The sequence below is a fragment of the Molothrus aeneus genome, chromosome 24 (genome assembly GCF_037042795.1).
Source record: "Molothrus aeneus isolate 106 chromosome 24, BPBGC_Maene_1.0, whole genome shotgun sequence".
Classification (NCBI taxonomy): Eukaryota; Metazoa; Chordata; class Aves; order Passeriformes; family Icteridae; genus Molothrus; species Molothrus aeneus.
The window spans coordinates 3,904,680-3,917,475 of NC_089669.1; the positions used below are offsets into that span (position 1 = coordinate 3,904,680).

The following is a 12,796-nucleotide window of genomic DNA, read 5'->3' on the forward strand; positions in this document are numbered from 1 at the left end:
CGAAGCGACCGCTGGAGCTCCGCAGCCCGGGATGCGGGGTCCCGCGGGGCGGGTTTAGCTCAGGGGAGAAGCGAGGCGAGAGGTGGAGCTCCGCGGCCCCGGGTGCGGGGTTCCGTAGGGCGGGTTTAGCTCAGGGGAGAAGCGCAGCCCCGGGTGCGGGGGTCCCGCGGGGCGGGTGTCCCTGAGGGGAGAGGCGAAGAGGGGGAGGCTGGAGCTCCGCAGCCCCGGGTGCTGGGGTCGCGCAGCGCGGCTTTAGCGCAGGGGAGAACTGAAGCGAGCGCTGGAGCTCCGCAGCCCCGGGCGCGATCCCGCCCCGGCGGCGCTGCGCAGGCGCGGGCGGGCGGGCGGGCGGGCGGGCGGCGGGCGGGGGCCGTTCCCGGGGCAACGGCCGGGCCGGGCCGGGGCCGAGCGGCCGCGCTGGGCAGCGGCACCCGCCGGGAATGGGGCCCGCGCCGGGGCCCCCCCGACACGATGCTGCTCGGCAGGAAGCCGGACGGGCCTCTCGCCGCGGGTGAGGAGGAGGGGGCGGCCGGGGGTCCCGCGGGGCTGGGGGGAAAGGGGGGGATGCGGTTTGGGTCGGTGGCCGCCGAGCCCCCCGCGTGGTCCCAGCCGTCCGTCGGGTCTGTCGCGATAGGCGTCGCGATTTTAAGTTTTTGAGCAGTCGACAGCGAGAGACGCCGCCTTTTTTCTTTTTTTTTGCCTTCCCCACGCTTTTGCAGTGTAATTCTCACATCTCATTTTTAAGGGATAACCTGTTTTAAAGGATAGTCCTATCAAGTGTTGAAGTGTTTGCTCGTTTTCTGCTCGTTTGGGATTATCCTGATTAAGGGGAAGCGGGAAGAATGGTGGGCAGTGATTCTTAGGGATGTATTTTTTTGCAGTGCAGAAGTTGCTTCACAAAAAAGAACCTCTAAATTAAAAGTATCTCGAATTAAGATTTCCCAGAAGCATCGCACCCCTGCGGTTTGAAAATTCAGTAAAATTCCAAAGATCATTTAATGAATGAAGGAGAATCGATGATTTTACTGACTAAAATGTGCATTTAAGCTTTTGGCTCTGCCTCTGTCGGTGTGAATTGTTGTGAATAACTGGTTTGTGTGTGGGACCGTTCCAGCCAGGATTGGCGATGGATTATACGACTCCTATATGAGGATAGATGAGTGTAGATACCCAGAGCCTACAAATGAAGAACGGAGCCCCTCGGGAATTCCTTCCCTTTCAAGACCTCATGTGAGTATTTTAAAGTCATCTGTGTCTTCACGTTGTGCAGTGTGGGAGTGAGAGCTGTGTGGGGGTCTGATACTTCCCTACAGAGAATAGATTTTAAAAGTGGCATTTTGCTGCTTTGTAGAGGCTTCTTAACATTATTGTTTTTTCTGAGCATGAAAATGATGTGCTGCATTCAGTGCAGAACTTGCTGGCAGCCTCAGGAACCCCATCTTACTGCCCTCAGCTCAGTGTTTTAATAAAAAAAAAGTTATTTTACAAAGGCTTGGAGCGTTCTGCCGTGTCACCTTGTACTCTGATTAGTCAATCCACACATGCTTTGCTCTGCCTCCTCCTGCACGTTTCCATTTTAGTTTCCCTCATGAAAATTCTGACTGGTAAGTAACATAGGAGCAGTGTGAGTCTGTGTGGCTGCCAAACACCTCACAAAAGTATCTTTCTGCTCCAAAAACTTGGGTATTATCTGTCACTTCTTTTGCTTCCAAAACAGTCCTTATGAACTGAAGGTGTTGCTGGGCTCTTTCATCAGGGCTCTGTTCCCTCAGCAGATGTGGAGCTGGGAGATTTTTTTTCCCTTTAATTGGCTCAGTAGTGCTCGTGTTCAGCTGTACTTTTGTGCACTGATCTGTCCTTTAGATGGGTTTTAAATGTGTTCTGGCTCTTGTTGAGTTCTGGCAGAAGGGAAGGAGCTTAAGCTTAAAAAAAAAAAACCTCTCACTTTCTAAAAAGTGAAAATAGACATTGCCCCGAGGAACATGCATTTGAAAATCATCACCTTGTGGGATTTTGTTGTAACAAATTTGGTCTGTGCAAACTCAGGGGCATGAGTCTGTTTTTTTTTTTTTCCCTTTTTGGAAATGTTGAGGGGGAACAGGAGGAATTTGGAGTTCTGTTGAGCAGTAGGGTTTGAGGAGTAGTGGGTTGGGGTTTTTTGTGTGCAGGGATATGGAAACATTTCAGCTGCAGTGTTTTGAGCTGTAGTGTGACTTCATTTGTTCATAACTGAGTACAAGTCGGTAGAGTGGAACTATCCAATGCAATACAAATATAAACCCATGAATATTTTGTTTGATTTGTCTTCATCTGTGGTTTTTTTCCTTAAAGCCTGTTAACTTCTTAGGGCGAGCTTAAGGATTTATAGCATGCCCAGTTTGCATGGTGGTGTACCAATAAAATCCAACCTCAGTGGTATCAGGCAAGCAGGAGCTGGGGCTGAAAATGGTGGTGCTGAGTTTTAATGGGAAAATACCTGGAGTTTTAGTTTTCTAGCAAGATGTTTTATTATTATGTAATGTTACATGAGAATTGAGGAGTGTTGGTGACTGCAGCTGCCCATTCCTTCATCTGAGCCTGCAAGAGAACACAGAGTCTCTCTGCTTTGAGAATACATGGGCTGGGTTCAATGTGTTTAATTCAGTGTTCAGAGCATCTCTGCAAACCAGTTTGTGCAGGAATTGCAGCAACTGTTTCCTTGTCAGTGAAAATGAAGTTTTTGTCAGGGAGAGTTTTCAACAGGGTGCCACTGGTGTTGTCAGCCTCATTTCTCGCCTGCACTTCAGCAATTAAACAAAAAACTTGTGGAGGCTGGGATTTGTAAAATCAAGCTGTTGAAAGAAAGCTGGTGTTAGCCAGGAGTCATCTGAGTGCAGCTCTCCTGAGCTCAAGTGAAGATGGAGCTATATTTGTGTCTCACCATCATGTGGCAACTGATTTTGGGAGTCCTCTAAGAATGAAAATTGAGCCCTTACTACCGTTGAGTCAGGTTTGAAATCCAAAGCCATAATTCCTTCATTAAGAAATCGTTCCAGGATAAATGGAATCATGAATTGCTGGTTTATTTAGGGATTCAAAGGTACAAAATGTTTGCTATGAACAGCAGCACAAGCAGAGCTGCTACTGCTCTTGGGTGGAGAATATTTAAACAAGTGTGACCCTAGTTCTGTGTTTATATCTTGTGTTTATTTGTAAACTTTCTGTTTGGGTCTGCCAACTGAAGAGTCTTTGAGCCAGCTCTGAAGAAATGTCATTCTCATCTCGGAGGTTCAGCCAGGCTCCAAGAAACTGGCATTTATTCCGAGTTGCCAGGGCTGGGCTCTGTTGTTTTTACTGCAGACTCTGAGAGCTGGGCGTGTCCCTCCCAGTACACCGCATTTTGGGGTCGATAGGAGGAGTGGAGCTTGGTAGGATCTCTTCATGTTGATAAGGACTGACTTCTGCAGGGAAATGCCCATTTTTTGGGGCTTGTGAGCAAGAACTAACATTTCAGGGCAGCACCAACAACCAGAGGCTTTTATGAGCTGTGTGGAGTTGGCTTTAGGGAGAACATTCACTTCCCTGATTTGCTGACCCTGCTGAGATGTTGGACTGGATGTAACTAAAAAGGAATTTGGTTTTATTGCCGTGGGGCTGCAGGTTTATTTATATTTTTTTGTTTGATTCCTGTGTAGTTATTTTGGTTTTCAGGGATTTGGTTTGGCATGTGTCTGAGATCTTTATTTTTAGATTAAAGGACAAAATGGAAAACAGATGTTGCTGCTTCAGTCAGGGCTTCTTCAATTCTGCCTGGATGGGACAACACCTCTGTGCTGCCTCTCAGCAGGGAGTGCCAGCAAGCAGGAAAAGGAAAAATTGCTAGAGGGGAACTGACCTCCGGGGTGTTCAGCATTTACTAAATAGTAAAATTGACAAGCCTGGAAAATTTCACAGTGTTTTTCTCACCTTCTCTGGGTTTGTTTCAGATGTAAATATTTTAGCGCATGGTGGTAAGAGGGAGTGCTCGCAGACTGCTCTCAGCTGAGTTGGAGTGGGAGCTGGTCCTGGTTGTTCAAGTGTGTGTTAAGAGAGTTCTGCAGCTCTCTGTTCCCTCTGTGACAGTGCCAGGACCCAAGAGAATGGCTGGAGCTGTCAGGGAGGTTTAGGTTGGATAAAAGTTCTTCCCCCAGAGGGTGGTGGGGTGTGGGAACTCAGCACATCGTTCCCGATGTCCAGAGATGCCAGGAGAACCCTTGGGGGTCTCGGAAATCCTGGAATGTTGCCAAGAGTGTTTGGTGGCTTGATTTTGATCCATCCACAGAAGTGACAGCAGTTTGAGGACATGAGAATCACTTTAGAGTGAAGGGTGTAAAAGGGACACATTTATAGGGTGAAATATAAACTTTAAGGTTTTTGGTACAGGGGGGTTATGGAGACAAGATGGAGGGATCAGGGCGTGTCTCGTCCTTCTTCTTTCTTCTTCTTGTCTTCCATCTCCTGTGGTGATGTTGGCACTTGGGGATTGGTTTATGGTGAGGGTGCACTTGCTAACATGGGTGAAAAGCATTGGAAAATAAAGGTAAATATCATGTACGTAGATTTTAGTATAAAAAGACATGACCGCCCCGTGGGTGGGCAGAGTGCCCTTGGCTGCCTTGCAGATCAGACCTCTGTTGGGCAGACAGAAAATTTTGTAGATAAGAAACAATAAACAATCTGAAGATCGAAAAGCTGAAGAGTCCAGACTCGTCCTTTGAAACGCGCGCCACCCAAGAACCGCCCTACCCGTGTCGGGGCAGAGACAGACAGACAGCTGAACCGGACAGTGGGGCACAGAACAGGCTGCCCAGGGCATGGGCACAGCCCCAAGGCTGCCAGAGCTCCAGAGCAACGCTCTCAGGGGCTGGGAGGGATTTTGGGGTGTCCTGTGCAGGACCAGGACTTGGACTTGATGATTTTTGTGGGTCCCGTCCAGCTCAGGATATTCTATAATTCCACCATGATTTCAAAGAGAGGTGTGGATATGATGATGTTTTCACCTTGAAATTAAAACCCAACCATTAATTTTTAGATTCTGAAGGATGGTTTACCTTGCCTTGCCCTGTCCTCCTCCTGTTCCTCGTGCAGCTGCCTCACAGCAGCCATATGTCACCTGCTGGGGTTGCTTTGTGTTCCTTTGGCAGCCTGGCTGTGCACTCCTGCTGCCACTTCTCTGCACATCCACGTTCCATTCCGTGCTCCAGACAGGTGCAAGTTGCATCTGTTGGTGGTTGTGCTGCTGCACCCACGTCTGAAGCTAAACATAGCTGTTCCCTGGCCCTCCACTGAGTGGAGATAGGAATTTTGTGGTTGTTTGAGTCTTTGGCTGTCTAGGGTTTCCCTTTCTGGATTTAAAAGCACATGTGCTGTTTCAGGGAGTTGCTTTCTCTTTGTGTACCCTTCTATAACTATGCTTGTAACTTAATTTAGCCCAGCATTTTATATTTGTTCCTAATAAATGCCAAACTCGTCCGTGTTACCGATTTTCTGTTGGTAGTGAGTTTATTTTTAATCTATGCTTTAAAAGATAAACTAAACTACTTTTTCCCTTGTAGGTTTCTATCAACAAACTTATAATGAAGGATCACCCTCTGGCTGCAAATCAGGTCAAAGTGGAGCAGTTATTTGAGGACTCTGGCAACAGAAGGAGCAGCACTCTTCACTCTGCAGGCCTTACTCCAGAAAGATCTCTGCCTTCCCTGACAAAAGAGAAAACCCTAGAGAGCCTGGGTGCTAGAGGCAGTGGAAGCTCCTTGAAATCACACAAAGCTGTCTCCCAAGCTCCAGAGGAAGCTGTCAAACAGTTCAAACATCTGCTATCAGCTTATGAGCAGCAGGAGATCTTCAGTTTCTCCGAGATTTACTTTGTGGGGCCGTCTGCCAAAAAGAGGCAGGGGGTGATCGGCGGCCCCAACAACGGCGGCTACGACGACGACCAAGGCAGCTACATCCACGTGCCCCACGACCACCTGGCTTACAGGTATGAGGTGCTCAAAATCATTGGCAAGGGCAGTTTTGGACAAGTTGCTAAGGTCTATGATCACAAACTGCACCAACACCTGGCCTTAAAGATGGTTCGCAATGAGAAGAGGTTCCATCGCCAAGCTGCCGAGGAGATCAGGATCCTGGAGCACCTGAAGAAGCAGGATAAAACAGGCAGCATGAATGTGATCCACATGCTGGAAAGCTTCACCTTTCGGAACCACATCTGCATGACCTTTGAACTCTTGAGTATGAACCTGTATGAGCTGATTAAAAGGAATAAATTTCAGGGTTTCAGCCTCCAGCTGGTTCGGAAGTTCGCTCACTCCATCCTGCAGTGTTTGGATGCCCTTTATAGAAACAAAATCATCCACTGTGACTTGAAGCCAGAAAATATCCTCCTAAAACAGCAAGGGAGGAGTGGAATCAAGGTTATAGATTTTGGGTCCAGCTGTTTTGAGCACCAAAGAGTCTACACCTACATCCAGTCCCGGTTTTATCGGGCGCCAGAGGTGATCCTGGGGAGCCGCTATGGGATGCCCATAGACATGTGGAGTTTTGGCTGTATCCTGGTGGAGCTTTTGACTGGCTACCCTCTTTTCCCTGGAGAGGACGAGGCAGACCAGCTGGCCTGTATCATGGAACTTCTTGGGATGCCACCTCAGAAGCTTTTGGAGCAATCCAAACGAGCCAAGAACTTCATCAACTCCAAGGGTCACCCCCGTTACTGCACGGTGCTGACGCAGCCGGACGGGAAGGTGACCCTGAGCGGGAGCCGCTCGCGCCGCGGCAAGGTCCGGGGTGCCCCGGGGAACAAGGACTGGGTGACAGCTCTGAAGGGCTGTGATGACCCCTTGTTCACTGGTTTCCTGAAGGATTGCCTCAGCTGGGATCCTTCCACGCGCATGATTCCCAGCCAGGCCCTGCGGCACCCCTGGATCTGCAAACGGGTGCCCAAAGCAGCCGCCTTGGAGAAAAGCTCCAGCAGGAGGATTTCCAGCTATTCAGGTTCCTTCCAAGGAATTGCTAACAAGCTGCCTCCTGTGGCTGCAGTCCCCAGCAAGCTGAGGGCCAGTCTGGCCACTGAGCCCAGTGGCAGCATCCCTCTGTGTACTGTGCTCCCCAAGCTGGTCAGCTAGTGGGGAGTGCTGGGTTCCCAGGATACACCCCGTGTGTGTGCACTGTCTGTTCATGCCGTGGGAGGAAATGAAATGAGAGGGTTTTAATGGATTTGCTTTGTGTTGGGGGCTCAGTCTGGAATACTGGAAGATCAGTCAGAAATGTGCACATTAAAGGGCTGATTTTATCCAGTTGCTTCACTCACACCTGGTGCATTCCCCTCTGCTGAGGGTTCAGCTCAGCTGGGGAGTACAGAGACACTTTGGCTGATGTGCTGTTTAAAAATGCTGGTTTAGAAACCAAACCATTTATCATGGTTCAACAGGTTCTTTTGCTTAAGGCAGGAAAGGAACTTGATTTAAACTCCCATGTTTTCAGTTGTCTCCAGCTGAACTCTTTCTGTTCCAGGGGAAAGTTTTTAAATCTCATGTCAAAAGCACAAATGCATTAATGTAATGCATTAGGAACTTACTTGCAAATTGCTTAAGTTTGAAGAATTTTATTTCTCTGCATTGCTTTTCCCTTATCTGTCCTGGGATTTTAAAAACTGTGATGGGATGTAGACCCCAAAGGAATTTGTCATTGGAAAAGAAAATACTCAGATGATAAAATTTCAAAGCAGCCATGAAAAAATGAAATGCCATGAAACACAGGATATATCTAAATAAAACTACTTATTTCTGTAACACTTGCTATTTCCCCCTAAAAATCTGTAGAAAGCTTGTAGGGGTATTTGGGATCAGGCCTGGTCCATCACAAGTGTGGGCCACTTTGTTCAGGTAATGATTGAATTCTGTTTCTTTGGAGCTCAGATTTCCATCATCAGTTCTGCCAGGTGTGTGTCTTTGTTTTTCCTGTGTTTCTAAAACAAAAATGTTGAACTTCGAGAGCTGGTTTATATCCACGTTTGAGATTCTGGTAATTGCAAAAAATTATCTCTTTGTGTAGAGTGAATTCCATTGAATTACATGAAGCTCTTTTAATAAAAATGCAAACATGCCACCCCTGTCAGACAAGTAGAACTTTTTCAGGCCCAGGGCTGTGACTGGAAAATGAGGGGGGGGGGAAACACACATTAATAATTGGGAGTGTGCTCTGAAATCTCAACAAAATCTCTGGAAACATAACCAGGAAAGACTGATAAGGTGCAAGAACTGGCTGATCCAAATGGAAATATTTTATGGGAAGAGCTGCTTTGTTTCTAATTGCCTTCCTCCAGGCCTTTGGGTGCCTACATTTTCTCATTCTTGAACTCCATGAGCTTGTATTTCCTCTTCCTTTATCTTCCCAGAACATGCCAGGGTGGTGTGACCTGTCACAACCACAGCCCAGCTTGTTGGGGTTGTTCCTTCTTGCAGCCTCATGGCCCAAGTCCATCTCCAGATCCATCTGATCCCTTGCCAGGTGCCTGAGCAGGACTTTAAATGCAATTTAGAGCTTTTCTGAACAGGAGGTTTGAAATGGAATGACTTTTTCTCTGCAGCAGGTCTTGAATGCTAAAGGAAGGAGACTCTCAGTATGCAAACAAAGGAGTCACCAGGGTGATTTGAAAGATAAGTGAGCAAATGTTCAGTAGGAGACCCTTCCCCTGAGGAGATGGGGCTGCTCTGGCCCCTCTGGGTCATTGCAGCACTGGGTGCAGGCCTGCAAAAATCCTCAAAAAGACTCAGCCAAAGCTCCAAAGGACTCGAAACTGAGGCTCCCAGGAGGGTTCTCATGTGTGGAGCTTTTCTGAGTTGTTTTGTTGAGCAAGTGTCAATTCAATGAGCTTAGTAATGATATTAAAATAACAGTCTGGCCCTTATCTGTGCTGCAAACAGCATGGATGGGCTGGCCTGGGTCACTCACAGCAACACATGGCTGGGATTTTTCATTTTGCTAGGCTGAGTGAAGTTTTATTTGAACGAAGAACCAGGGAAGTGGATTCTGGAGGGAAGTGGCAGAAGATGCCATTGATTTTAGTAGAATCTCTAATAGATCTGGCACATTTTCAGAAGCCAGAAATCTTCTTCTTCCTTTTGTGCCCTTGACGTTTCTTTATAACAAAACACACCAGGTGAGAGAGGAGAAGGGAACCTTGCAGGATGCATGGAAAAGGATTTCATAGAGAAGATAAGGTGGTGGTGCTGCTGGAGCCTGGCAGAAGGAGCAGTGCTGGTGTGCTGGGAGCTGCACCAACATCTATCTGTAAAAACAAGAATAATATTGATAATTCTGTGACTTTTGGGGAGAGGTGGCTGTGAGGGAACTCCTCCTGTGGCAGCCCCTGGTGCACACTGAGTAATTTTGCTTAAGGCTGGGGCTGTGAAGCTGCAGATAAAGCAATTAACTGGCAAAACTGTGGCTTTTCATCTAGAAAATGTGTTCAGCATGCCCTGACTGCCCTGACTGCACATGGTGTTTGTTTAAGACTTGCTCTTTCTTACTTGGTACTGCCATATTTGAAAATCAAATATGTAGTTAAGTGAATTGCTAATTTGGGTGAGAAGGAAAAGCAGCCTCAGCAGATATTTACTGGGCTGGAAACTTCTTCCTAGCCTAGGAAATACAGCTGGGAATATTGGGGTCTTGTTTCCAATCACTAATCCCCAATTTCTTCATAAAACGTTTGCTTTTGGTGAATTGTTTGATGCAGAATTCCCAGAGTGGGAGAGCCCTCCAGGTGAGCCCATAGATGTCCTGTGAGGAATCATCCCTGCACACCCTGGAGTGGCTGAGTTCCCTGGGGAAGGGAGCAGGGCTTGTCCCAGCCCCACTGGGGGACCCTGGGCTGTGTCACTGTCATTTATCAGGGTTGGGCACGGCCTCGGTGCCTGGGCTCTCCAGATACGGCCAAACCTCCAAGTCACACTTGTTTTTGGGAAAGCCAAACCCTGGTGAGCTCTGAAATCACCAGAAACCATCCCCTCATGAGCTCTGCTGCTGCTGAGAATGTTGGAAGCAGCCTAAAATTGAAAATGTCTGAAGAGGTAAAGAGCAGTTTCTATTTGTGAGGGAGCTTTGCTTTGTTGAGCTGCCAGCCCTGGCACCTCTGTTGTGCTCTCCTCAGAAGTTAGCACATGCAAATCACTGGTGTTTACAGCAAATCAGGCACTGCGTCTCTAAAATCACCCAAACCTGTTTGAAAATGCTCCTTAGAGTGTTTCACTGCCCTGTGAGAGGTGCAAATAACAAATGTTCTTTGGCTGCAGTTCCAGCTCTTTGGCTCAGCAATATTTTTATATAAATCAATGACAATGCATGAGCAGCACATCTGAAGGACCCAAACCTAAATCTAGAGATTTTCTGGGTAGCACAGACACTCCTCACTGGTGTTTTTTGTCCTCCCAGCCTGCTGGAATGGCAATCCTGGTTGACCAGTGACCCAAGAATTCCCAGCAGATGAATGGGACAGATGTAATTCAACTTTTGTGGAAGAGTGAGTGATTGCTTACAATCTTTTTTACCTCTTGCAGCTGAAAACTTTTTAAGCAGTTGCAGAACTTCTTTGCAATGATGATCATCTTCAGAACTACCTCTCAAACAAGCACAGGGTCCTTTCTAAAGGGCTGCTCACTGCAGCTCTCCTGGGTTTTTTACTTGTTTAATACCAAAAGCTGTCCTGGCTGTGAAGCATATATATGATGATCTCAGCAATGTCTTGCTAATCCCAGGCACACAAGCAAAAGGCTGATGCTGCACCCAGAGATCTCTGCTGAAATGATACAAATCCCCTGCCTGCCAAAGTTTAATTCCGTTGTGGAAGTGGAGAGCTGAAATAATATGGAAAGATCTGTGGGACTTGTGTGCTGAGACTGAAAACAAACTGTGCTCAGAGACTTTAATGAAAAATCCTGGGGTTTCTGCACGTGCTGGGTGCTCAGAGCTGTGGGCACCTGGCAGTTTTGGTGATTTTATATTTGGTGCTTCACAGGATCCTGGAATTGTGAGGCTGGAAAAGCCCTCGAGGATCATCAGTTCCAGCCTGTGCCTGACCCCCTCCTTGTCACCCAGACCAGTGTCCCCTCACTGGGCACCTCCAGGGATGGGCGCTCCAAACCCCCCTGGGCAGCCCCTTCCAGCCCTTCCCATGAGGAAATTCCTGCTGGTGTCCAACCTGAGCCTCCCCAGCCCAGCCTGAGGCCGTTCCCTCTCCTCCTGTCCCTGTTCCCTGGGACAAGATCCCAAATCCCCCCGGCTGTCCCCTGCTGGCAGGGAGTTGTGCAGAGCCTAAAGATCACAGACACCACTTGATTTTCATTTGTTTTATTAATTTAAGGGCAGTTTGTGGAAATAAATACGCCTCCTACATCTCATTAGAGAGCTCTCATGTTCCACAATGCCTCCAGCTCTGTAACTCCCTCTGTACCAGGAGAAATCCGTGGCTCCAGAACATTTTCCTGGATTTTTAAAACTCCAAATCAGGGGGGCTGGCAGGGTTGGGCAGCCTGTGCTGCCCCAGAGCCTCCCCACACACAGCACTCAGGGTTTTACCTGCCTCCCTCTGCCTCCCTGCAGCCACGTTCCTGTTCAGGGGCTCTTGCACATTGCAGATGTTCCAGCTAAATGTCAGCAGCGCTCAGAATCTGCAGCTTTGCCTTTTTATTAGGAATATTGTGATGAGGTGTGATAGGGTGGGGGATGTGGGAAACATTGGAGGTGCATGTGGATATATAACTGTGGAGGAACGTTCTGGAAATCGGTCAGTCTCAAACTATGTATCTAAATGTAACGAGCAGATTTCTTGAAGTTGTACTTTGGGTCATTTTTAAAAAGAAAATAAATGCATCATTTTCTTTAGCAATCGAGTGTGCAAATTCCTTCAAGTCCTTGATTAAAATGAAAAAAAAAAAAAAAGAAAATAATTCTTTCCAGATGGTGGAACTTACCTTGTGCTGGCAGACACCACCTCCTGTGGCATCTGCCTGGAGAGGAGAGAAAATTGTCACTGTGTGAGTGGGAGGTTTCTGTGTCTGTGCTAAACGTGCTGAAGCTCTGGTCTGACAAATGTTCCCCTCGTTAACAGTGCTGTAATTAGAACACACCAGAGTTTTGCCATGACATTCTTCAGTTGTCACTTTCTTATTCAGCCCACTAGAGAGCTTTTTAAAGCCCAGAATCCTGCTTATCCCCAGGCTGAAAGGAGAAATCCAGTAATAGCCACTTAGGGAAGATTTGCTTTTATTAGAAACCTATAAATGGGTAACTTACTGTACACAAGTGGATATTGGGATGGTTTGAAGATGAAATCATGCTCCAATAAAAGGTCTCCAGCTCCAACCTGGGTGATTAAACCCAGAGTGTGCAGACAACACAGTGGATTTTTACCTCATTTTAATGATTTTAATGTCAGTGAGCAACAAATACCTGATTGTTAAAAAGTTTGGAAGCTGAAAACAGTAAAAAAATATATATATCTAGAGATTTAGATGTCTTTGTTTGTGGTATATGTATATAAATGTGTAGCTCTGTGTTCAGACTGCCATGAGGCCACAGGACACTCTCTGAGTGACATTTCCTCAAGCACAGCCCCTCAGATTAAAAAAATAAGCTTATCTGCCCTGCTGTAATGCTTGTTGATGTAACTTGATAAGGGATTGTCTCCCAGGTTCTGCTGTCTGAGCTGCACCAGGAGCTGTGAGGGGAAATAATGTTTGGTGCCAGTGAGGGCTGGGGAATCCAGCACCAGAGCTGGGCC

General features: G+C 47.4%; 1 protein-coding gene across 1 annotated transcript; it reads left to right on the plus strand.

Annotated features, from left to right (window-relative positions):
* The first annotated feature begins 404 nt into the window (after positions 1 to 404).
* On the plus strand, positions 405 to 11,902 carry DYRK3 (dual specificity tyrosine phosphorylation regulated kinase 3). Its single transcript, XM_066565437.1, has 3 exons — positions 405 to 511; positions 1,115 to 1,230; positions 5,574 to 11,902. The coding sequence occupies exons 1-3, from the start codon at positions 472 to 474 to the stop codon at positions 7,137 to 7,139; spliced, it is 1,722 nt and encodes a 573-aa protein (XP_066421534.1). The 5' UTR covers positions 405 to 471; the 3' UTR covers positions 7,140 to 11,902.
* The last annotated feature ends 894 nt before the right edge of the window (positions 11,903 to 12,796 follow it).